General features: G+C 35.4%; 1 protein-coding gene across 1 annotated transcript; it reads left to right on the forward strand.

The window, feature by feature from the left end:
- The first annotated feature begins 9,475 nt into the window (after window positions 1–9,475).
- On the forward strand, window positions 9,476–14,868 carry LOC107766220 (uncharacterized). The gene is made up of 3 exons (XM_016584969.2): window positions 9,476–9,805; window positions 12,596–12,837; window positions 14,291–14,868. The coding sequence occupies exons 1-3, from the start codon at window positions 9,563–9,565 to the stop codon at window positions 14,685–14,687; spliced, it is 882 nt and encodes a 293-aa protein (XP_016440455.1). The 5' UTR covers window positions 9,476–9,562; the 3' UTR covers window positions 14,688–14,868.
- The last annotated feature ends 12,481 nt before the right edge of the window (window positions 14,869–27,349 follow it).

Genomic DNA, 27,349 nt, shown 5'->3' on the forward strand with positions numbered 1-27,349 from the left:
GTATATGGCTAGAATCTGAGATTTGCATCGGATGGTGTCGGGACTCGCGGTATTTCTATATCATTATGGATTCTACATTTCAGTATCAGGAAGGTGAAGGAAAAGACTTTAGATTCACAAAAGGTCTCCTCATAGTGGGTGTCTCGGTTGTGGTACTTTTGGGTGCTTAAGAGAGAATGCAGCGGCTTATGGGCTTTAGGACGATGTGGTTTTATGCTAGGATCTCTTATGGTGAGATTTGGGTAAGGATCGTGGTGTTATGGCAAGGAGAAGTATTAATTTGAAGGCAGTTTGGAAGGAACTCGGAGAAATAGGATAGCTTGGTAGTAGGTTGGATCAGCACGATAATTGATATGATCGGTTATTTGGGTACTTATGATGCGGTGAGTCTCTACAGGTGTCTTGTGGCAATACTCTTTGGTTTGGCGACCTGCGTGGCTTGGTTGAGTTAGAGAGATTCAGTTCTGATGGCTTGGTTTTGTGCAAATGGGTTTCGAAGAGTTCTCAATGGTTTCTACCACGGTTTGAGGTGGATATTTCCTACCGGCGTGAGGAGCATGTTGTGTATTGCAATTTTCTCCTGGATGCGATCAAATAGAAGGTTTCTGACTGATCGGGTATATATTCTACTGGTGACTTAGAGTTGATTATGAGATTCTCGTATTTTTCATATGATGGCATGATAGATGTGGTGCGTCCTGTGGGATTGAGATTTGCATGTGCCAGGTCACGGTTCAGTTTTGAAGGAAAGGTCATGAATTCTTAGACAGCATGGACGGTTTCCGATGTTTCGATGAATGCTATAACTACTTGGTAATGCTTGAGAAAGGTGCACATTTCAGAAGGCGCGCTGTGTTTTGACTTATGGATGCTTCATTGGTATTGCGGTACTTGCCTAGTTGATCGACTGCTGATGTTCGAATTTTGCTATGTGGCACGGAAGAATTATAGAAGAATTTCTCGCGGGATGATTGTGTATGGGATATGTGCTAGCCATTCGAGTGGTGGAGTTAGGATCGGCTATGGTGATTCGTGTGCTCTATGGATTTGGAGATTGGTAGTCCCTAGAAGCAGACTGTTTTGTGGTTGTGGACTGTGAAGATGTGGTCAAGGTTATCCAGCTGGTAGTACGTGTTATGGTTAGATCATTGTGGACTTTTGGAGGGCTATTTATCCATTTGGGGATGACTGGAGATAATTTGGGGGCCGATTGGTAGGCCCACTGAGGATGTGTATTCTACACCGGGTCCGATTTGTTGACTCAGAACTGTTTGTGTTGAGGTGTATGACATTTGGTTAAAGTTGAGCTTGTTAGTGTTCGGATATGTTACTCTTCTATGCTATGAGGGGTTGTGATTTATTGGTTTTGTGCACACATGATGCAGTTCTGTTTGGGCTTTATAGCGGAATTCTAGCGAGATGTTGATTGGGGTATGGAATGGTTAATTGCGCCTTGGTTATGGTCTTTCCGGCTGTGGTATATTGTGTTATTATTTCTCCATGGTTATAGTCATGCACTTCATGTACTTGATTTCGAATTGCATGTAGTTGTTGATTTTGAGCGTTGTGGCTTGAGGTATTTCATATGGACCGGTATTTGGATGGTTCACGCATTGCAGGGGCAATGTTGGGACATGATCCTTTGTGTTAGATTCATGTGTCTTGGTCCTACTATGTGTGATGGGATCAATCATTGCATTGTGGTAGTACTTGTTGAGCTTGCGGAACGGTTCTCTCATTTGAGTCATTTTCTATGATTTGAGTACATTTGAATTGTTGCTTATTGGTGCACAGATTGTACGGTTTGTGGCTTTAGGTTGTATTGGTGTGGCATGTCAATAGAATGGTTGTGTTTGAGGAGATGAGTTCATCGGATCTAGAATAGGTACTATCGGATTTGATTACGGTATGTTTGGAGGAATAATAGCGGAAGTCAGCTTAGGATTTGGCTTTGGTTTTGTCGTACGAGAGGGAGATCCACGACTTGTTGATCTAATGAGTGGTTATGCGTTTCTGCGTGTTTCTTTCATCATCGGCAGTGAACAAAGTTTTTAGAATGAGGTCTTATTTGACATGAGGATTTTATCGGTACAGGGTTTGTTTCTGAGCAGCTACTATGATCGGAAGTTTTACTACGAGCATGTGAGTTATGTGGTATATCATGTGATTACATCTTGGGTGATGGTCATGCCTTGATACAACTTGTTCATACTTATATAGTGTGTAGACGCGAGATTCGGGTCTTATAAGGAATTCCGGATCTGGAAAATTGGGTTCTAAGGCTTACGGACTAAGGTTAAAGCAATGATCCTCAATTATGTTGTGTTGTCAAGCTTACATAGATTGGAGTGACGTGGGATCACCCCCGGGTATGTGCATGGTAAGGTTACACAGTGATTTGATGGCTTTGGGACGACTCTGGGCAAGTTCGAGGACGAACGTATGTTTAAGTGGGGGAGAATGTAACGACCAGACCGGTTATTTTGAGCATTAGCATTCCATTCCGCCATTTGGAGTCTTGATTAGCTTCGTATGATGTATTACGACTTGTGTGTATCGTCGATTTTGGTTTTCAGGTGTTTCAAAATTAGTTTGGAAGAATAAATTTCATGTTTGAAGCTTTAAGTTGGAAGAGTTGACCAAGTTTGACTTTTTAGTATTTGACCTAGGTTCGTAGTTTTGATGGTTCCGTTGGGTCCGGATGGTGATTTTGGACTCGGGCATATGTCCGGATTTGCATTTGGATATTTCTGAAAAGTTTCGGCGCTAATTGGCGAAAGTTGAAAATTTGAAGGTTTGGAATGTTCATAAGTTTGAACGGGAGTTGACTTTGATGATATCGGGTTCAGATTGTGGTTCCGAGAATTGGAACAGCTTCGTTATGTCATTCGGGACTTGTGTGCAAAATTTGAGTTCATTCTGGGTTGATTTGATATGGTTCGGCATGAGTTTTAGAAGTTGGAAGTTCATTAGTTCATTAAGCTTGAACTGATGTGCGATTCGTGGTTTTGGTATTGTTTGATGTGATTTGAGGCATCGAGTAAGTTCGTATTGTGTTTTAGGACTTGTTGGTATGTTTGGATGGGGTCCCGGGGACCCCGGGTATGTTTCGGGAGAGTTTTGGACAAGTTTAGGCATTTCGGCACTTTGATGATGTTCTGGATCGAGTGAAGGGCGGAGGGCACATTTTGGGAGTGCTGAGGCGAAGCCCATGTGCGGCTGCACACAAAATTTTGCGGAGGCAATGGCCAAAGTGCGGACGGCACTGAGGGCCGCAACAGAAAATCTCCAGGTTTGTTGGTTCAACTTCGGGAGCTTATATCTTGCAATCTATAATGAATTTTGAGATGATCCAAAAATAAAAGTTGTAGCCCTTTGAGTCTTGTTTCCAGAAAAGCAAACCGTTCATTATTTGGATATTTGTACATAATGTTATAGTCAATTAACTGAATACTGGTAGTACAGTCACTGCTGAAGTACGTCCGCACAAAATGGATTGCGGCCGCAGGACTTGGAAGTGCGGACCACACTAGGAAAAGTGCGGTCAACACTGTGGGAGATCAGATATTGTAGTATATAAATGTGAGTTTTGGACTTTTATTTCATTCTTCACCACTTTAGAGACTTGGGAGTTCGGGTTTGAAGGGTTTCAACCTAGACTTTCATCTACAAGCTTGGGGTAAGTGATTCTAACATATATCTATGAGATTTACATGAATCCATCACAAGATTTAACATCAAAATATGGGATTTAAAAAGAGGAATTAGGGTTTTGTCAAAAACTTTTCTAAAGTGAATAATTGGGTTTTGAACATCGATTCGGAGTCAGATTTGAGTGAACTAGTATGGTTCGACTCGTAATTGAATGGGTTGTCGGATTTTCTGAGTATTGTCGAGTTCTGAGGTGCGAGACCGGTTTGACTTTTTGGTTGACTTTGGGCTTTTAATCAAAGATTCAACCTTTATCGATTGGGTTTGTTTCCTTTGGCATTATTTGATGTTCTCGAGTTATTTTTGGCTAGTTTCGAACCGTTCATAGATCAGTAAGCACGGGATGGCATTTCTAGAGTATCATTTGGCTTGCTCGATATTGGATTCAAAATGTTCGAGGTAAGTAACATTTCTAAACTTGGTGCTCACAGTTTGAAACCCTGAATATACGTGTTATGTGTTGGTGTTGAGGTGATGCACATTCTAGGCGACGGGCGTGTGGGCGTGCGCCGTGTGAATTGTAACTCGGTTAATTCTATGGTACCGTTAGTTACTTAATCTTGTCTTTATCCATGAAATTTCTACGTGATAGAGTAATTGAGCTGCGATCCATATTAGAAACCATGTTTAGGCTATATGTTTATTCTGTTGAGACCCGCTGAGGTCATTTCTACTGTTGAGTTATTTGCTTAAAATTTACATATACATACTCAGTCATAGTCATTCATTTGCATATCATATCTCATTCTCTGTTATCATTTGTTGTCACATTATGTTATCATTGTTGGGCTGATTGGCATGAGATTTGTGAGCCCAAGAGACTAGAGATATTAATGACTGAGTTGGGGGCCGAGGGTCGGATTTTGAGTGAAATAGATGGGATCGGTATGCACGCCGCAGCAGGCTATATTGGCTTTATATGTGGTATTATATGTGGATCGGGTTGCACGCCGCAACAGGCCTTATGGCTATATGTGGATCGGGTTGCACGCCGCAACATGCCTTATGGCTATATGTGGATCGCGTTGTACGCCACAACAGGCCTTATAGGCTTTATTACTATTGATGATATTGGGTGGCACGCCGCAGCAGGCACCATACAGTGCCGAGTGACTGATTGTGCTGAGAGATTGAGCATGATGAGTGGGAGTGAGAGACAGTGTGATTGAGTACTCTGAGAGTGTGAGTACATGAGTTCATCACTGCGATGCATTGCATTGATATGTATATTTTACATACAGGCATAGAGATGCATTTCCTCATGCTACACGGTATTGTGACATTCATGACTTCACATGCACATTGATATATAGGCATAGAGATGTACTTTCCTCATACCATCGGAGATTGAAATATTTTTATCTGTTATTGAAAGTTTTTGGGAAAAATTACAGTTTTTTTATATACTCATATGTTGGTGATTTCGGTGAAAGATTTGGGTTTTACTGTTATACTTAAAAAGCATGCCTATTTTTCTATAACTGTGAACAGACTAAGCATCATATCTTTGAGTTGTTTCTTGTACTACTTTATTATATCGTTATAAGTTGATGTTGGCTATTGGTGTTGGACTCTGACCGTTGTCCAAGCTCGTCACTGCTTTTAACCTAAGTCTAGGTTTGTTACTTATTGAGTATATAGGGTCGGTTGTAATCATACTACACTTTTGCACCTTGCGTGCAGATTTTAGATGTTGATGTTGTTGTGTATGGCGGGAGCTGGAATTGAAGATGTACCTGCGTTCCGGTCATAGCTGCCTCCTGTTCTTGGTAGATTTAGAATTATTAATTTATTCATGTATATTTCAAATATATGATGTATTTATTTTATATCAGTTTTGCAAACTCTAAATCTTAAAAGCTCATGATTTGTACTACCAATCCTTAGAAATTTTGTATAAAAGTTCAGCTATATTATCATTACATCTCATAGTAAACCTCATTTGAATTGGATTATTGTTAAATTGGCTTACATAACGGGTTGGGTTAGGTGCCATCATGACTAGTTAGATTTTGGGCCGTGACAGTCATGTATTCTACGTGATTTATTGTGTTGCTTTAACATGTCAATATGTGCCTTCGTTATAATTTGATGAATTGATTGTCAATGTGAATTTAATTGCGTGGAGTACTCACTATATCATATTTTGTTGAGTGATTGGTAACATAACGGTTTAAATAAAAGAATTATTAAGATGCTTTATTCTATGTGCCTCTTAATATAGAACTCGTTATCTCACTCGGTACCTTATTATTCTAAATGGTTATCGCACTTTCACTATAATTGGGTTCTCAAATTATACTCATTACCATGTTAGATGTTTACGTTACTTAAAATCGTTATCATGTTTTTCCTTAATAAATTCTATATTTATTTTATTAATTTAATTTATGTTTTATTTTGTTTAAAAATGATACTTTTACTCAATTCTATTGATTTCTAAACTAAACCCATCTTATAATCTGTTTCGTACAAATTGTATATTATTTTACTTTACTTGATTTCTAAAATAAACACATTATTTTATTTGACACCTTACTTTATTCAAGATTGTTATTATGTTTTATAGTGTTTAAATATATCTTTCGTTCATCTAAATTAATATTTATCACGGTTGCAAAGTACATGGTAGCACGTGGGCTTTGTTGTGCGAAGGTGATTGTTATTGTGGGCATGAGGTACCATATGTGTAAGATTTGAGAATTGTGGTCCATGACTTGTGGTTTGAGAGGTGTGGTGCCTCGGGATAATTCTTGTTGTAAGTCCATGCGTTGGAAGCGATTTGATTATTTGAGTTGTCATCCGTTTTTCCTTATTTGAGTTCATTTACATATCATCGATGTTCTGATTATGTTGTTTCTTTATTACTTGTTACTACTTGCTGCCATTTATGTTTCTATTACTCCATTGTTGGTTGTAAATCAATAATTTTTTCGTTGTTGGTCCTACATTGATGTTCTCCATTGTTAGCTTATGTATAGCTTGAACAGGTTTCTATATCTAGTAGGTGTCTTGACCTGGCCTCGTCACTACTCTACCGAGGTTAGGCTGGATACTTACTAGGTACCGTTGTGGTGTACTCATGCTATGCTTCTGCACATTTTGTGTAAATTTGGGTATTCTAATTGTGTTGTTGAGAGTTGTGTCTATGCGGCGGGAGACTTCAAGGTATACCTGCTTGACGTTCGCAGGTGTCGGAGTCACCATCTTACTTCATTATGCTACTGATAAATTGTAATTCAAAACAGTATTGTGTTTAGAAATTCTAGTGTGTTTTAGTAGTCTTATGACTCCGTACTACCGGTTTTGGGAAATGTATAACTATTGGCCGTTTGCGGCTATGTATGTCATTTAATGGTTTATGATAAATGATTAAATAGTTTAATTCTGTTATTAAATCAGCATGTGTTAGGCTTACCTAGTCTTAGAGACTATGTGCCATCACAACATCCTAAGGTGGAAAATTTGGGTCGTGACAATATATTTCTTATTCCGGTTATCATGTAGTTAGTTGTTTCTCTATTTCGTTATTATTTTTATGCTTATTACTCATACATCTTTATAGTGAGTGTCTTGTCATAGTCTCGACACTACTTCGTCGATGTTAGGCTCGACACTTACGGAGTACATGGGATCAGTTATACTCATATTACACTTCTGCACTTATTCTGCAAATCTCGGTGTTGGTCCCAACGGTGGTTGCTCGGACCCTTCCTTCCAGGAGATTTGAGGTAGTGTTATTAAATCAGCATGTGTTAGGCTTACCTAGTCTTAGAGACTAGGTGCCATCACAACATCCTAAGGTGAAAAATTTGGGTCGTGACAATATATTTCTTATTCCGGTTATCATGTAGTTAGTTGTTTCTCTATTTCGTTATTATTTTTATGCTTATTACTCATACATCTTTATAGTGAGTGTCTTGTCATAGTCTCGACACTACTTCGTCGATGTTAGGCTCGACACTTACGGAGTACATGAGATCAGTTATACTCATATTACACTTCTGCACTTATTCTGCAAATCTTGGTATTGGTCCCAACGGTAGTTGCTCGGACCCTTCCTTCCAGGAGATTTGAGGTAGTGTTGCACGGCGTCCGCAGATCCTAAAGTCCCCTTCTTATCTATATTATTGTTTACTTTGTGTCAGACAGTTTATATTTCATTTCAGACTTTATTTGTAGTATTTTAGTAGTTCATGCACTTGTGACACCAGTTTCTGGGATTAGTCTAGACACCGACGGTTTCGGATTATTACACATTTCAGGATACTTCAGTCTTAATTTTAGAAAAATAATTTTTTATGCTACTCTTCTCATCTCCTTCCCCCAAGTCCCCATGTTTCATATGTTCTTCACCCTCCCCCTCCCCTCCCTCAAATACCCAATGTTTTAAGGATTTTATTTTCTTCAAAAATTTAATTTAACTTTTAAAAATTCAAATAAACCCAAATGAACTAATGTGCTGCTTTATGTTTTTACGCAAAAACAACGTTGAAATTTATGCTCCATAATTAAAAAGAAAATACTCTTTTTTGGAGTGTGGGGTGGGTTGGTGGGGATGGGGAATAGGGTGAGGAAGATTGAAAAAGAGTTCTGGAAAATATTTTTCCTTCTCTTCATAGGGAAAACATTTTACTCCAATTGAAGAAAAATGAGTTCATGAGAAAAATATTTTCCAAAATATTTAATCTAACCAAACATAAAAAATTGGAAAAATATTTTCCTTCGTACCAAACACTCCCATAGTGTTTCCTTTTTTAGAAGTTGAATCTGAAAACTGTTTCACCTTGTTATAAAGGAGACATGACTGGAACTGTGGAAGAATGATGTTAGTCATGACCTTATAACTTCACCAAGCGAAAGGCAGAATTTATATCAATTAATTGAAAAATCTTTCGGGAAAGAGAGAGACAGAGTGTCCACTTGATAATGAACACTGTTTCAAGACTTCTAATGCATTATCTGCTTAACTAAAGTTGACAGAAAGTTTTACTGTTATTGGATGGGAACATTCATATTTTCAATCAAAAGAAATTGAAACCATCTCACCCCACTCTAGTGTTAGCTATAGGTTCAAGTGAACCCAATAACTTTTAGCCAGATAAGGTAAATGTATTAAGAAATTTTTTAAATATATAATTGTAAATCCAATTATTATTTTATATTAACTTAAAGTTGTTTTAGGAACTAATAAATTTCAAATCCGGGATGAATAGACAAATATTATCCAGCAATATAAACGTGGAGAATAGGTCAAGAGTTTCAAATTTGTTTCTATGCTTTAATATGCACTAAGACAAGAACTTATGCCCACAGAACTATTATTCGTTGAGTGCAAAAGTTGGTAAAGAAAATAAGATGTCTGCCTCGTGCTATTTTATACAAGCATCTGGGTCGGCAAATGATGCAAGGTCATTCAAGAATTTGCAGTAGTACTTAATTCAATAGATTCAACTTAAAGTTCTTTATTGTATAAAATACTCAATTGCTAAATCATTCAAATAATGTGTCGAAAAGCCATGCATTTATATTTCAGAGGATCAATTTGAAAGAAAGCTTCTTTTCACTAATACGTTCTTTCCCTTTCTGGATCACAATAAAAGGTTTAATTTTACAAAAGCATAGATAGTACCGCATTGATCTAAATTATATTTTCTGGCTATAGGTTTAGTTAATAATCTAATAAAGTAGTACCTTTTTGGGTTTAGATTAAGGTTCAAACTTAAAAAGCTTTCAATAATGACAACCTTGTGTGTTTCTGTGTGAAAACTTACATGGAAAGCTCAAGAACAAAGGAATATTTGGCCTTTAAGCAACCTTTGTTCCAAGCAATTCTAAAACTTTTTCTCTTATGGCTAATTCGAAAGAGTACAAGTTTTATTTTTTGTCTTCTGTACCATCCATTAATTTTGAACTTGACCAAATTGATCTTCCTGTTGTTGCTGGAATGGCTGTGACTCATGCAGATCTTGCACCAAGTCGCCCTAGTACCAATTTAGGTAGCAAAATGGGTGCATTTCTTATGGTCTTGTCAATACTTCTTGGCCTCCTCTGCTTCATTCTCTCCCTCATTGCCGAAGCCACGCGTTCTCAGGTAGGTTCTCTTTTTCGTATTTACCTTATATACACCGACCGTGTAAGAAAATTGTTAGGGATGGCAGTGAGGCGGGGCGGGTTTGAACTGAACTCACAAAAATTTCAACCCGCCCCACTTAACACCTGCAAAGACCCGCCCCGCACCGCACCCACATAAGTTTTTTTCTTCTGTTATTTTGTTATTTAACTAAAACAAATAGTAGGTTAAACATTTCATTATTCTTTTAAACGAAGAGCTTATCAGTTACGTTACTCAAACAACTTAGTACTTTATTTTCTTTTTTTTCTTTGTGTTGTGGTCTCAAGAAAAGACCCTATTTGAATTCAGAAACAAGAATTTTTAATTATTACAATTCAACTGATTCTTAATCAAATGTACTCAAACCTCCTTGTCGTTTTTATTAACCCAGCTGTATTTACAAAGTCAATAACTCTCTTCTTGTTGTTTTTCAGTTGTTTTTTGGTCATTTTTAATTAAAAAATTGGTTGTTAACATTGCCCCCTCTAGTAGCAAAATATATACCAATACTAATATAAGGAAAATAATAAGATGACTCTGTTAGGCCAAGAATTTTTCTATTCAATTGTCACAAATTGGAAAAAGAATTGTCAAATAATTGGGTCTTGCAGAAAATGAGTTAGATAGTCTCACCAAGTAACATACAAAATAGAGATAAAGAAAAGAGTTTAAATGTTTAATAGACAAACAAAACTGTGTGAAGTGATTTAGCTTAATATCAAAACTAGGGAAGAGCAAGAAAGGGAGTAGATTGCTTTAATGGTTTCAACCCGTAATCCGCACCGTCCCGCTTGATTTTTTTACAAAAAACAGTCAACCCGCGTAAGAGCAAACCCACACCGCCCCACATAAGAGAAAACCCACTCCGCCCCGCCCCATTGTCATCCCTAAAATTGCATACTATCAATATGTTTTAACTTATTGTAACATGTAGCTTACTTTATATTCCAAATTACTAAAGTACATCTCATGAATAATTACCTATAGTTATCTTTTAGGTAACTTAACTTTTGTAAAAAAGTGTTTGATACTGTCAATCTGTTCAAGTTAAATTATACTATATAATTTCTCTCAAAAAGATGTACCACAATTTTTGTTGAAAACTGGAAAAGGTTCATGAAAGAAAGCTAAATTTGAGATGAGTAGTCACCAAACCCAAAGAAGTTAATTCTAGGGATAATACATAATTACTATTGGAGTTGTCCCACTTTACCCGACGCATCCTTTTATTTTGCGGGTACCCCTCGTACAACTTTAAAGCACGCACCAATATTTACTTGACACGTGTCAAAACACTAAAAACTTAAAAATAAAGAAGGTAATTTTATATCCTTCCCCCAAATTGTCAGCACCTTCCCGTAAACCTCTGCCCTAAACCCCATTAACGCTCCCTCACTTTCTCTCTTGTCAGTTGCAAGGCTGGATCTCGGCGAAGGAGGTTCAAGAAAAAAAATTCATAAATAGTGAAAATTGAATGTATGACTTTTCAAATATTTTGAACTCCACCACTAAGCTACACTTTTGGGTTGTGTCAAGGGGATTCGAAACTTAATATATAGAGGTAAAAAATAGAGTTTGCCTTATATTTACGGTATAATTTTTCGACGAAAGGGATTCGGATGATCCCCTTCCGCCCCCCTAAACCCGCCCCTGTTGCCGGTCATTCCCAGATTCTTCAGTTAACAAATTAAAATTAAATTATGAAGGAGAAGAAGAATTCCATGGCTATTTTCACTGCTAATTTATTTCATCAGAGAAAAGAAAATTCCAATAAATATATAAAAAGCTTCTGATTTCATGAATATTCGGCCATCTCCTAAAATCTGTAACCGAAGAAGACCCATAAAGATTTCGAATCGGAGCTCCAACGACTTTATCCTTCCTTAACAGCTGGTTTCTTCGGAAAACAAAATCTCAAATTTCTATTAGGCCGTATTTTTTTGGTTAGAAGCTTCCTAAGCTTTTTTTTTAACTGATGTGGTGGAAATTGTGACAATCAAAGTGGTGGTGGGTGTGATTTAATGGCTGAATATATAGAGTGTAACTTTTTCTTTTGGTTGAAAAACAGTTCTGGTGGGTTTGGTGGAGATGGAGGCGGTGAAGTGGTGGAGGAGGGACATGTTACTAAAGAAGAAGGAAGAAGAGAAGAAAAAAGAAAACTGTGAAAATGATGAGGAACAGTGAAACAAAATAGAAAGAAAAGTAAAAAAAATTACATTTAGTAAAAAATCTGAAAAAATTAAATTTTTAATTTTCTTTTTAATTCCCTAACTTGACAAGAGGGGTTGCTCTGATGGTAAGTAACCTCCACTTCCAACTAAGAGATTGTGAGTTCGAGTCACCCAAGAGCAAGGTGGGGAGTTCTTGGAGGGAAGGATGTCGAGGGTCTATTGGAAACAGTCTCTCTACCTCATGGTAGGGGTAAGGTCTGCATACACACTACCCTCCCCAGACCCCACTAGTGAGATTATACTGGGTTGTTGTTGTTGTTGTTTTTAATCCCCTAACTCTCTTTAAACAAGTGATATACACTCTCCATGTCATGTGGGCTAGAAAGGGGACAATGATATCAGTTCAAAGTTGTTAAAAGTTGTTAAGGGGAGTCGTAGGACCCCGCAAAATAAAAGGGTGCATCTAATAAAGTGGGGCAACCCCAATGGGATAATTATGTATTATCCCTTAATTTTAGTTGAAAACATCTTTTATCTTAGAACAGTGAATGATTGCATATTGGAATTGAACAATACTTATGTTTAATGGAAATTGCAGGTGATATTGAGTGGGAAAGGAGGAGGGACAAATGAATGCACATATAGTGGTAGTGGGAAAACACCTCTACTGTGTGCTTCTGCTGCATTTTTGGCTCTGGCTATTGCCATGGTGATTGAGCACACATACTTGTTGATTGTTGTGAGCAAAGCAACTCCTCCTCATATACTTTATTGGGATCCTCATTCTGAATCTCTCAACACTCTTGTTTGGCAAGCTGGCTTCTTCTTTGTTTCCACATGGTATGTATATATAATGTCACCTTTCTTTTCTAATCATCTCAAAATGATGTTAAAATAAAACTTGAGATACGAAAATATTAGGGGTGTCAAATAGGCGGGTTGGAACGATTTTGGACGGGTCAAAATGGGTTGAGTCAATTAATGGACAGGTCATTGACAAGTCCAAAAATTACTTGGGCTGAGATGGACTCGGTAAAGATGTACTAAAATTTGAATCATCGCCAAACCCGTCCAACTCTTACCAAGCTTTAATTAATATGTGTTATTTTCGTATGAATTATATAATTACTAAACAAGACTTTTTTTTTTCTTTTGTTATGGACATACGTAACATATCAAATTAAAAAAATTCTAAAATATTTTGGCAGAGTTACTCATGGAAGAAGAATTAACCCAAATAGCCGCTCACCCAACCACTTAAACTAAAAATAGCCAGTGGATGTGTAATATATGCATAATTTATATATTATATGTGTATAATTAATGTAGAAAAAAGTAAACAATGAATGTGGCCGGCTATTTGTATAAAAATCCCAACTTTAAATTGGTTGAGATAGATTGTATCAAGATGGGATGAGTTCAATAAAGGGTAATCTACGCGATATGCCCATTGAAATTACTTTGTATACCTACTTTATAAATTTATTTTACCTTGTATACCTACTTTATAATTTTATTTTATCGTATATACCTACTGTATTCTAAAATAGAATATTGTGGTATGTTTAGTTTGGATATTGTATTCCAAATTAGAATATTGTAGCATGTTTACTTTGAATATTGTATTCCAAATTAGAAAATTATCGTATGTTTGATTTGGATATTGTATTTCAAATTAGAATGGTATAGCATGAAATATTTTTGGGTTATTTGACGTAATTTCAAAACTTAGGTATATCATGAAAGTGAGTTTTATAAATGGGTATATGAGGTAACTTCTCCTTCAATAAATAGGCAGGTCAATAACCAGCCCAACCTTTGGACAGGTCATTTGGGCTTGGGCCAAATTTAACCGCCATAGAGAAAATGTTAGAAGCTGTATCACTAAAGACAGTAGGTTTTGAGATTAATCGTGGAGGAGGAGGTAACTTATGTAGGTAAAAGTGTAACAGTTTGATAGCAGAACTCTGAAGTATAAAAAATTTGAAGAGTTAAAGATCATATTTTGGAAAGAATGTAGGGCAACCCCATAAATCCTCACCTGGCCAGAGGTATATTTCGGTCATGGGTGGATCGACCTTTTTGACCGTAATTTGCACTTGCTGTGAACAAAGAAAATATTGCAGTGATACCTCACATTCGTTGGCTTAAAATATACGATCCACCTCTGGTTTCAATCTTATTTTTCCATTTTGCAAATATATATCCTAGCATACTATAATATAATATCATGTTGGACAAATCAAGCTTTTTATACTTCATTAATGTGTGTAGTATTTCAATCTTATAACAGGGTTTCTTTTGCTGTTGCGGAGATATTGTTACTAATAGGGCTAAGTGTAGAGTCTGGACATCTAAAAAATTGGGAAATAGCAAAGGAAAGTTGTTTAGTAGTAGGACAAGGATTATTCTCAGCTGCTGGAGTTTTTGGTCTACTGACAGTTTTCTTGGCGGCTGGTTTATACATGATAGCACTACGAGCGCAAAGACTATTGCTTGATCAAGAAAGTATAAGTCGTCAAGTCCTAGAAACCTCTATGTTTTTTGCATCTCCACCAACATCTCCTCGAACAATCATTAGACCTGTTCCTAATGAAAATCCTATTTCAACAACAGCTCAGAGTAATGAACATACTACTTCATTAGCACAGTACCTATCTGACTTTGACAAGTATTTATACTTGGTTTGAAGAAGCACAAGACTTCTGAATTTCTCGATCCTAAAAATGCATAGAAAAATATCTTGTATGTTTTTACTGTTTTCCTACAAGATTGATTTGTATATAAGTTTTACCAACCCCCTTTTTTATTTATAGACATGGCTATTTCTAAGTGTAATTACTACACATTCTCATATCAAAAGAATTTTATGTTGGGATCTCTAAAACAACTTATTGTAAAATATGGCCCACGCTGGTTACAAGTTTTTTTGGGTTTAATAAATATTAAATTAAATTTGCTAAATTCCTATTGGCTACCCGGAGAAGTTAATTTTGATTAAAACTCCCTACTCCTCACTCTAATGGAAAGTGGGATTATGCGTTAAAACTACCGGTCCTCTTTCTCTGTCTTTAAAAAGGTAAAGAATAATATATTCTATCGTTGTTGTTCTGAAAGAAAGCAGAAAGAAAAGAGAGAGAAAGAACTTTCTTAATCACAAGTAAAGGTCATACAATTCCGCTGCGAATCATCAATGGAATCGGGTATGTTTCTTGATTTATGCTTTTTATGTGAAAATCATATAGTTCCACGGTTCTAAATAATTGATAGAATTTTTCATAGATTGCTTATGAACCACAATCTAGAATATGAAAAAATCCTTACATATGGTATCAAGAGCACAGGTTTAAGAACTAATGATTTTCCGTTAAAATTAATGTTTCCTCAATTTTGTCAACCCTAATTATTTATTTAAGGAATTCCACAATTACTGTCAATAGTAATAGCGAAGCATATATAAATTGATTTTATGCGTTGATGACCAATAGTATATTTGATTATCATCTGATTTCATGATCATGTTGGCGTAGTGGATTCGGTAAGTAAAAGGATGAAATACTTTCCATGTTGTCATGTAAATAAATTCTTTAAAAGAACTTAAACTGACACTTGTACGTGAATTCTTTGTTATATGGGCTTGATTTGTTTCAGAATGCTTTTAAAGTTGAATCCATGTGAAGTATATTATCAAATATATAAATTCAGTGATTCATATGTCTGCTTTTTACTTATTTTTACGAAATTGATTTACTAATTTTAAAAGGTATGCATATTGTTTCTATGGTTTTCTATGAATAACCAGATTATGGGATTTGCTTATTTTGTCCAATGGTGATTACAAGTACTTATAGCTGGCGGATCCAGGATTTCTCATAAGCGGAGTAAAAAACTATTGTAAAGTCATGGTACAATCATAATAAAGTCGACATCGTGCATCATTTTTAAGCCTTTTCCCCTTCTTTTTAAGCACTTCGACAAAGATATATTAATGTTAATGTCATCACTTAAAAAAAGAGAATTATAAATTATCCAATTAAAATTTTATCAAAAACAATTACATTTTGATAAATTTTACTTTCAAATATATACTCTTATATTTTTTTCTTTAAATTTGTTATACTTTAACATACTTTAAAAAATCTAATAATTTCTTAAGGAAATAACAAAAGCAAATTATATACATATAAATATTGAACTAATAAAGTAACTAAAAAGAAACGAGAACTACAACGTAAACAAAACTAACAAAGTGTAATAGAAGGAAGAAAGTTGTATAGCAATCAAATAATTTTACTGTAGCATAAATAAAATTAAATATAAACGAAAGTTAAAGTATCCTAAAAATAATAAATGTGTTTCAGCAAATTCTGCCACAAAACAAAATCAACAAATTCTTAGGAAATATATATCATATTATCGAATTAGTAATCCACATATGTGGGCTTATTTTTTTAGTTGCTCAAATAAAAGAAATCAAATTTCACAGGGTTCTTCTGGATTTTACTACTGAACAAAAAAAAACACCTTACTATTAATATAGAAAAGAAAATTGATAAACTAATAATGAAACATATGGGTTGAATTTCAAGCCTTAGGTTTACAAAGACCCCGTAAGGGAATTTTTGATAAGGAATAAGACAATTGCAGGATAACTTTGTTAAAAAAAAAAAAAACAGTACAACCGAGCCAGCGGAGGTTCGATCTCGTAACTTCTTGGACTTATTGAACCCGCTTGACCATTGTTCCACAACCTTCGTGCTTGTCAAGTGGGTTCATTTGCAGGAATATAACAAGAAAATTATCTTTTTCCAATATAATTTATATATATAAACAGTATATTATTCTGCGAAGCGGATTCAGTTGAACCCGCTAGCTTCAACGTGGGTCCGCCCCTACTTATAGCATCATTTTTAGTATGATTGATAACCGTAAAATTAAACATCATTGGAATTTCTTTTACTGGAAATACTTGTTGGCACAGTAGTGCAAATTATGAAAGCCCTTCTAGTTAGACAGAGTCTAGTTAAATCCAAACTTATGTATTATATTTGGAAGAATACCATATTCACAATTTCATTGGAATTATAAACGTGAGGTTCCTTAATGACTAAAGTGATCGAATCATTATGAATACTTAATTTCAAAGTAATGGTTAAGCCTATCTCAATATATTATCCATAAATTGTGAAGCTTATCAACGACATAATAAATATTGGGTAAACTAAAGTTCTCGATTATAAGATATTTATGGATCGCCCAAAGGTTGATCGTTTGTTCCTATAATTATTAAACATTAAGTCAATAATTTAAATGTATCGTTAGTTTTATTTATTTATCCAAAGATAGTAATATTACTAATTTGTACATTAAACTTATCGAATTATGTAAAATTTATTTTAAGCATCATTATGTTAAAAGTTGTATTTTGTGTTTCGCCCAAAGGTGGACATTAATATACATTTAAGAGTAAATAAAAATTGTTTCTGAATCTAATAGTATGTTTAAATTTTATAACTCAAAGCATTAACAAATGAGCATATTCTATTTACAGCACTTGCTCTTCACTCGCACTCTGCTTCTATTACGACCTTTAACGGATTTAATTTCTCGGATTTGTGCGAACAGCTCAAATTCCATCTTGGAGCTTTAGATCTTGATGCTACACTTTATACTGAGAAGCCATCTAATATAACTGAAACTAGCACTGCTGAAGAAAAGTCCTACTTTAAGCATTGGGATAGGTCCAACAGACTAAGCCTAATGTTTATGTGAATGAATAATGCGGGCAATATAAAGACTACTCTTCCCAAAACTGAAAGCACGGAAAAACTTCTTAAGCTTGTGGAAGAATGCTCCCAAACTACTGATAAGTCTCTTGTTGGGACATTAATGGGTACTTTAACCACCATAAAATTTGATAGTTCACGTACCATACATGAGCATGTCATTGAAATGACAAATATAGCAGCAAGACTTAAGACTTTGGGAATGGAAGCGGATGAGAATTTTCTTGTTCAATTCATTATTAACTCATTACCATCTTAGTATGGTCCTTACCAAATAAACTACAATACCATGAAAGATAAATCGAACGTGCAAGAACTGCATGGAATGCTGGTTCAAGAGGAAACAAGGCTTAAGAATTAAGGCATCCACTCCATTAACCTTGTAGGCCATCAAGGAGCTGGGAATTAAAAAGAAACATGGAAAGGTTAAACAGAGGCAACATAATGTCAATGAGTCCTCTTTTCAAGTACGTAAGAAGAAACACAAGAATGATAAGTGTCGTTTCTGTGAAAAACCTGGACACTTTCAGAAAGATTGCCTGAAACGTAAGGCATGGTTCGAGAAGAAAGGTAAGCCTTGCGCTTTTTTACATATCTCGAATCAAATTTAACTGAAGTTCCTTATAATACTTGGTGGGTTGGCTCTGGTTCTACTGTTCATGTTTCTAATACGATGCAGGGATTCCTTATAACCCATACCATAAATCGGAATAAAAGATTTGTGTACATGGATAATAGAGTGAATGCTCCAGTTGAAGCTATCAGGACTTATCGTTTAATCCTAGACATTGGGCGTCACTTAGACTTATTTGAAACTTTTTATGTACCTTCTCTTTCAAGAAAATTTCTTTGTCTAAGTTGGATAAAGCTGGATATTTTTAAAATTTTGGCAATGGATGTTTCAGTTTGTTCAAGCATAATCATCTTATTGGTTCTGGTATTATTTGTGATGGCTTATACAAATTGAGTCTTTGATAATCTATTTGCCAAAACTCTCTTAACTCTGCACCATAATGTTGGAACCAAGCATAGTTTGGTGAATGAATATTGTGCTTACTTGTGGCATAAACGTTTAGGTCACATATCCAAAGAAAGACCGGAAAGATTAGTTAAGAATGAAATCCTTTCAGATTTGGATTTTACAGACCTTAATATTTGTGTGAATTGTATTAAAGGAAAACAAACAAAATATACAAAGAAAGGAGCCACAAGAAGCACACAACTTCTTAAAATTATACACACTTATATATGTGGTCCCTTTGATGTCACTTCTTTCAGTAAGAAAAGATACTTTATCACCTTTATTGACGATTTTTCACATTATGGATATGTCTATTTGTTGCATGAAAAATCTCAAGAAGTGAATGCCTTAGAGGTATTTATTAATAAGGTTGAAAGACAACTAGATAAAAAGGTGAAAATAATCAGGTCAGATAGAGGTGGTGAGTATTATGGAAGATATGACAAAACTGGACAACACATTGGTTCATTTGCTAAATTTCTTAAAAAGCGTGACATATGTGCTCAATACACAGGCACACCACAACAAAATAGTATGGCAAAAAGGCAAAATCGTGCATTAATGGATATGGTTAGGAGTATGTTAAGTAATTCATCTTTACCTATCTCATTGTGGATGTATGTATTAAGGATTGTCTTTACCCATCTCATTGTGGATGGATGCATTAAAGACTGCCCTTTTGCTTGTTAAATAGGGTTCCTAGTAAAGTAGTTTCAAAGACTCCTTTTAAACTTTGGACTGGTAGAAAATCTAATTTGAGGCACTTGCATGTTTGGAGTTACCCGGCAAAGACAAAAATTTATAATCCACAAGAAAAAAAACTGGATTCAAGAACAATTAATGTTTTCTTCATTGGTTATCCATAAAAATCAAATGGGTATAGATTTTAGTGTCCTAATCACACGACGAGAATAGTTGAAATTGGAAATGCTAGGTTCATTGAGAATAGTGAAGTTAGTAGGAGTGAAGAACCACGTAATGTGGAAATTAAAGAAGTCAGGGTGCAAGTTCCTCTATCCTGCACTTCTTCTAAACTTGTCGTTCCTGAAGTTGTTGTACAACTTAACAATCAGCAAGAACAACAAATAAATGATCCTACTACTAACAATGAAGTTACAATTAATGAACCTACAGTAGATGAACCACAAGAAGTAGCATTAAGAAGGTCTCAAAGACAAAAGAGATCTACTATTTCAGAAGATTATTTAGTTTATCTACATGAGTCAGAAATGTTTTGAAATTGTTAATGATCCAGTTTCATTTTTACAAGCCATTGAAAGTAATAATTCTGATAAATGGTTAGATGTTATGAAAGATGAGTTAAAGTCTATGGAACAGAATAAGGTTTGGAACCCTGTTGAATTACCGGAAGGCTGCAAAAGAATCGGGTGTAAATGGGTCTTTAAGACCAAACGTGACTCAAATGGCAACATCGAACGTCACAAGGCCAGACTTGTTGCCAAAGGTTTCACTTAGAAAGATGGCATTGACTATAAAGAGACATTTTCACTGGTCTCTATAAAAGATTCACTCAGAATTATAATGGCTTTAGTAGCTCATTATAACTTAGAGCTACATCAAATGGATGTACATACTGCTTTTTTAAATGGAAATTTAGAGGAAGAAGTTTATATGGATCAACCAGTGGGGTTTGCCATTAAAGGAAAGGAACACATTGTGTGTAAATTTAATAAATCAATATACAGACTTAAACAAGCTTCCCGACAGTAGTATCTTAAATTTAACGAAACTATTGTCACCTTTGAATTTAAGGGAAAAAAATGTTGATTGGTGTATATATCTGAAGGTCAGTAGGAGTAAGTTTATTATGTTAGTCTTGTATGTCGATGACATCTTGCTTGCTTCTAATGATCTTGGTATGATGCATGACACCAAAAAAAAAAATTTCTAACAACTTTAAAATGAAAGATGTGGGAGAGGCATCCTATGTAATCGGGATAGAAATATTCCAAAACAGATCACAAGGATTATTGGGGTTGTCTCAGAGATCCTATATTAATAAAGTATTAGAGAGATTTAGAATGGAAAAATGCTCATTAAGTCCCGTTCCAATTCAAAAAGGAGATAAATTCAGTCTCAATCAATGTCCTAAGAATGAATTGGAACGTGAACAAATGAAAGATATTCTTTATGCATCTATAATTTAGAATTTAATGTATGTCTAGACATGTACAAGGCCAGACATCAGTTTTGCTGGTGGAATGCTGGGCAGATATCAAAGTAATCCGGGAATGGACCACTGGAAGGCTGCAAAGAAAGTGTTGCGATACTTGTAAGGGACGAAAGATTATATGCTCACTTATAAAAGATCTGATCATCTTGACGTGATTGGATATTCATATTCAGATTATGCTGGTTGTATGGATACAAAAAAATCTATATTTGGTTATTTGTTCCTGTTAGCTGGAGGAGCAATATTATGGAAGAGTGTGAAGCAGTCTGTTGTAGCTGCATCCACCATGGAAGTTGAATTTGTGGCATGCTTTGAGGCCACAGTTCAGGCTAATTGGCTGTGGAACTTTATTTCGGGACTTGGACTAGTCGACAATATTACCAGGCCGCTGAAAATTTATTGTGATAATTTCGCGACAGTCTTTTTCTCTAAGAACGACAAGTATTCAAAAGGTGCTAAGCATATAGAAGTGAAATACTTTACCGTCAAAGAAGAAGTCCAGAAACATAAAGTGTCAATTAAACATATTAGCACTAAACTTATGATTGCCGATCTTTTGACGAAAGGATTATCGCCCAAAATATTTATTGAACATGTTGAAAGAATGGGCATTATTAATAGCAATGTATGACTTTATATAAAAATTATGTTTATACAATTGACACTTTGAGCTCATTTAAGCATATGTTTTTGGTATTCTATACATGTTCTCTCTTATATACATAATATTGAGAATAACGATGACAGATTCTGGCTTAGATAAAGATATTCTATGCATTAACGTTGGACCATTTAAGTATTATTTTTACATGTTGTATTGGGTAATAAACTAAAATTATAGTACATGGAAGGGACTATATCGAGTAAGTGATGTACGACCGCCATGACTCATATTAGTTTACTTATTTAATAACAACGAATGATGTTTCCAATGAAAGAAGGATTTAGCATTAATTGTGCGCATAATTTAAATATTTATTAAGCCATTAAGTGAATAATTCATGTGTTCCAAGTGAGAGAATGTAAAATATGACCCACGTTGGTTACAAGTTATTTTGGGTTTAATATATATTAAATTAAATTTGCTAAATTCCTACTGGCTACTTGGGGAAGTTAATTTTGATTAAAATTTCCCACTCTGATGAAAAGTGGGATTATACGTTAAAACTACCGGTCCTCTCTTTTTGTCTTTAAAAAGGCAAATAATAGCATATTCCATCTTTGTTGTTCTGAAAGAAAGCAGAAAGAAAAGAGAGAGAAAGAACTTTCTTAATCACAAGTAAAGGTCACACAATTCCGTTGCGAATCATCAATGGAATAAAGTATGTTTCTTGATTTATGCATTTTATGTGAAAATTATTTAGTTCCACGGTTCTAAATAATTGATAGGATTTTACATAGATTGCTTATGAACTACAATCTAGAACATGAAATATCCTTACACTTATCCCATCATGAACTTATTAACTAGTCATTTCTAATTCATTTTCTCTTGTATTAGTAGACTTAAATCGTAATTCACAATGAATTTAACTTATATATACAGTTAATATAAAGAACTTTTACCTCCTCCGATTTCTTTCATTGGGAGCTGGTTTTCTCCCTTCTGGTGGAGAATTGCTTCTTCTCTATTAGTGACTGTTAAATATATGTATCCAAAACAGTAAAGGCCAAAAAGGCTGGGAAAATATAATAACCAGAAACTTTAAATAATTTCAAATTCGCATAAATTACTGTGTTTTTAAGGAATTTAATTTCCTCTTTATTGGCGAAGGTACGGATTAATTCCTCCCATGATAAAGTGAAATATACTGTGTCGGAGAGAAGGAAGAGGGCTCTTTACCAGTATCATAGCCGGGAGAATGAAAGCATTAGTGGGAAGATCTTTTGTTCGATCTGCCTTCTATAACAGCAGCACTTCAAATTAAATTATAGAATTTCGACTAACTCGGAGAGCGGAGCAATCACACTTAACACTTTATTTGAAAAAAAATGTAAAGAACGGGGTAGAAAGTTTTCAAAAATTTTGATGTGTAAAACTGAGGTCAAGCCTTTGAATTTATAGCCTACAAGTTGGAGAATCAAAAAGTGCGAAGATGGCCGTTTGAAAAATGCCATGTGGAATTACGAAAAATCATTTGACCACAACCAAAGTAAGAGCAACAATGATGCAAGACTTGCCTTCTTCTCAATTCTTTAAAAGATAGTAGAAAGGCTTAAGCCCTATAACTTTCTTCTATTTATTCCATATGAAATAATATCCATACGTTTTTCACACCTTGCAAAACACCCAACAGTGACAATGGAGGTTTTAAAATTTTCTCGCCATTTTCATCAACAATCAAATCACAAAATTACTATTTTTATCCATCCATTACCATTGCATTGCCCAAGTCCCAATCCCACTCTTGTTCATCATCCACCGGTCAACTTTTTCTACCAATTACCATTGCTTATTTTATAATCGTCATTGGCAACATGTCACTATACCATCATATAATCATCTCTTCTCTTTGTTCTATCATAATATTATAATTGTTATTTTTTCGACATGTTCTATCTATGGATGCTGATATCGGTACTTGCATCCTTCCGAACAACAAACATGCAGTCTGCTCCTTATTCCAGCTATATTGGTAAAATCTGGCCTTGACACATTGCTAATTTACATGGCGACACGGCGCTACTTAGGATAAGTATCTATCCGGGGATAGGGATGAACCAAGGAATGAATAAGCAGTGGAAGTTTGCCTTTGCGTGAAATAACTTCGACCTGGTAACTCCTTTCCGGGGAGATAGAAGCAGTGCCCTCGAGAAGCACTATGAGGACGGCTCCGGGGCCTAGCAATGAAGTTGTAATTCGGAGTCTTGTCTAGTCTTCAACAATCTCTAAAATATTCGGGGTTCACTCATATCCACTACGCCTGACGCTTATCTTACAACCGACGAGTATTTTGGTAGTTAACAACCACCCAGAGCAACGTGTAGGAGTTGAACTAGGGATGTAATGTTAGGCTTAGACTATAAATATCTCCACTTCCCTCACTTGTAATACATTCTAATTCCGCTATATTCACTCATTATTATATGCAATTACATTTTGCTTTTGTCAAGCTTGGTGATTGATCGTTATTTCGCAACATTGTTGATCAAAAATAATCTCAATAAGATTATTCTTTCCTTTGCTTACGAACTTTAATCGCATTGTTATCGTCATTTGTTGCTTGCTTAGTCTAGCCAAAGGATTTATTCAACTAAGCTCAGATTTGAATCGATGTTAGTGGTCTCATTAAACATAAATTTGATTATTTTATCTTGAAACTCTTTTTGGGTTAAACAGTACGAGGTCCGCAGTGGATCCCTAGCAATTGAGCGTTTGAATCAAAGACTTAGTTGTTTGTGATATGGATTTTAGAAAAAATATGCAAGCAACAAGAAGGTTGAAAATAGGATTGAAAAACTGTCTCTAAAATTTTATTAATTATAGAGTTTTAAATAGCCAAATAAATAAAGTAGTAGACTCCTCCTACAACTAAATTACTAAACTCTTACTATAATTAAAATTCTGAATCTTCTAGCAGACTCCTCCTAAAACTAAACAACTAATTATTCTAGAAAACAGTGGCAGTAACAGATGCAAAATCCAACACTCCTCCTTGCTTCTGTTGCTGCAGTCTAAAGAAGGTCATCCTCAATTCCTTTTTCTGCTATTAGTGCTTGTGCATGAGCATCTTTGAACTTGCACACTTTTGTAAAATGATCTTTTTGTTTGTAATTTCCACATAATGCATCAGGTCTCTACCAACAAAATTTTTCTAAGTGTGTTTTATTTTTGCAATATTTGCAATAAGGATAATCGACTTTTTTTTTTGGTGTTTCGCATAAAAAATACCCTCAGTAACTTTGTCTTGTCTGAAGGACCTTCTTTGCTCTTGTGCTTGAAGAGCACTTATTAATTCTGCAAAAGAGATGGTAGATAGATCTTTAGACTCTTCCAGAGAGGAAATTTTGGATTCAAATCTCTCGGGAATTGTCATAAGAATTTTTTCAACTATCCTGTCATCTTTGAAATCCTCGCCATGTAACCTGATTTTATTGACAATTAGAGAAATTCGGTCAGAATACTTAGCGATGGTCTCATCATCTTGCATTCTAAGAGATTCAAAATCTGTTTTCAAATTTAAAATCTGATGTTGTCTGCCTCATTCACTTCCTTGATACTCTTGTTTGAGTGTTTTCCAAGCTTCTTTTGCTGTCTCACATGCAATGATTTTAGAGAAGATTGAATCTGCAACTGAATTTTGAATTATAGTTTTGGCTTTGTATTTTTTGATTTTTTCATCTGAATGAGCTTTGATTTGGGCAATGCTAGGATTTGCAGGAAGTGGTTGTATAAGTTTGTCTTCATTACAACTTCCCATAGATCATAAGCTTCAAGATAAGATTTCATCTTCACTGACCAAATCTGATAGTTTTCACCAGTGAAAGTTTGCGGGGTATTCAAAGAGAGACCGCTGCTTGCCATTATTAAAAATTTGGTTAAAAATCAGTATGGGTAAAAATGCGTATGATTTAAAAGTGGTTGAAATTGGTTGTTTTTCAACGAATTCAGAGATTTGTCAAGATCAATGGAGGCTCTGATACCACTGATATGGATTTTAGAAAAAATATGCAAGCAGCAAGAAGGTTGAAAATAGGATTGAAAAACTGTCTCTAAAATTTTATTAATCATAGGGCTTTAAATAGCCAAATAAATAAAGTGGTAGACTCCTCCTACAACTAAATTACTAAACTCTTACTATAATTAAAATTCTGAATCTTCTAGCAGACTCCTCCTAAAACTAAACAACTAATTATTCTAGAAAACAGTAGCAGTAACAGATGCAAAATTCAACAGTTTGTTCTCATTAAAATGCTTAATTCTCACTCATATATCAATTTCCTTTATACTTTGTAACTCAAAATGACTGGAAAGAATGATCAGCCAACTAATCAGAACAAGGTGCCACAACTTAGTGGACAATCCGGGGACTCCATGAATTCGCAAGGAAAGAAGGTCCCACATGCGGGTAAAGAGGTACCGATTAGCAAAGATGCAACACCCAACAAAGGAGCTTCACTCCACAAGGACGTGTCACATAACAAAAACTTGCCTTCTAACATGGACTTGCCGACCCATAGATTTACCGAATAGAGTGGCAAATCCTCGCCATGAGGTTCCCGAGAGGCGTTACCCCAGAGAAGTTCCTGTAGGGCGTCACCTCGAAGAAATTCCTTGGATCAGCCTAGTTTAGAAGAAACCCTGAATTCTTTTATGGCTTAACATCAGTACTTGAATGCTCAAATAGGTATAATGTTTGATGTATTGACCGGGAGTAATAACCATAACAGCACACCAATCCTGTAAATAGGAGTGATGCCAGACGTGGATACCCCTAACTCATTACTGACGGCTTCCAAAATTCCTGATAATTTTGAGGCAAGAGGGTCATGTACGGCTGTTAAAAAGTATGGTTCTAACTCTGTAGGAACGCCTTAAGGATTAAATAGAGCGCATCGAGAAAGTTCCAGAGATTCCCCCTATGATCAAGAAATCCAACATGGACAAGTACTCTCAACAACCCTAAGCCTAGCGCAATGCCCATGGCAATTCCAAAGAAATTCAGAATGCTGAACATTCTAAGATTTACCCAACAGACCACCTCATGGCCTACACAACTGTCATTAAGGGAAATGATTTACCCAAGGCAAAAATCGAATAAGTCCTTGTCAAGAACTTCGGCGAAACTCTAAGAAAGAGTGTCTTGACCTGGTATTCTCATTTTCCTGCAAATTCAATTAACTCTTTTGCTAAGCTTGCAGATGCATTCGTGAAAGCCCATAGCGAGGCACAAAAGTGTAAAAATGGATGAAAGATATGTTTAAGATAGTATAAGGGGAGAACAGGATACTTTAGGACTTCGTTGAATGACTTCGGAGGGAGAGGATGTTGCTTCCCCCTATACCAGATAATTGAGTTGCCATTTCCTTTGCCCAGAATTTGAACGAGATGAATTCTGAAGTTACAAGGTATTTTAAAGATATCCTATGAGAATTCCCGCCAACGACTTGGAATGAAGTCTATAATTATTACAGCACCAAGCTCCAGGTTGAAACAAATCTACGTACACTCCTCGGCTTTGGAAATCGAGAAGCCCATAGAAGTAGGAGTCCTGAGGTAACACCCAGGTGTTGGATTTTGCATCTGTTACTGCTACTGTTTTCTAGAATAATTAGTTGTTTAATTTTAGGAGGAGTCTGCTAGAAGATTCAGAATTTTAATTATAGTAAGAGTTTAGTAATTTAGTTGTA

Source organism: Nicotiana tabacum, chromosome 14 (genome assembly GCF_000715075.1).
Source record: "Nicotiana tabacum cultivar K326 chromosome 14, ASM71507v2, whole genome shotgun sequence".
In the NCBI taxonomy this organism is placed as follows: Eukaryota; Viridiplantae; Streptophyta; class Magnoliopsida; order Solanales; family Solanaceae; genus Nicotiana; species Nicotiana tabacum.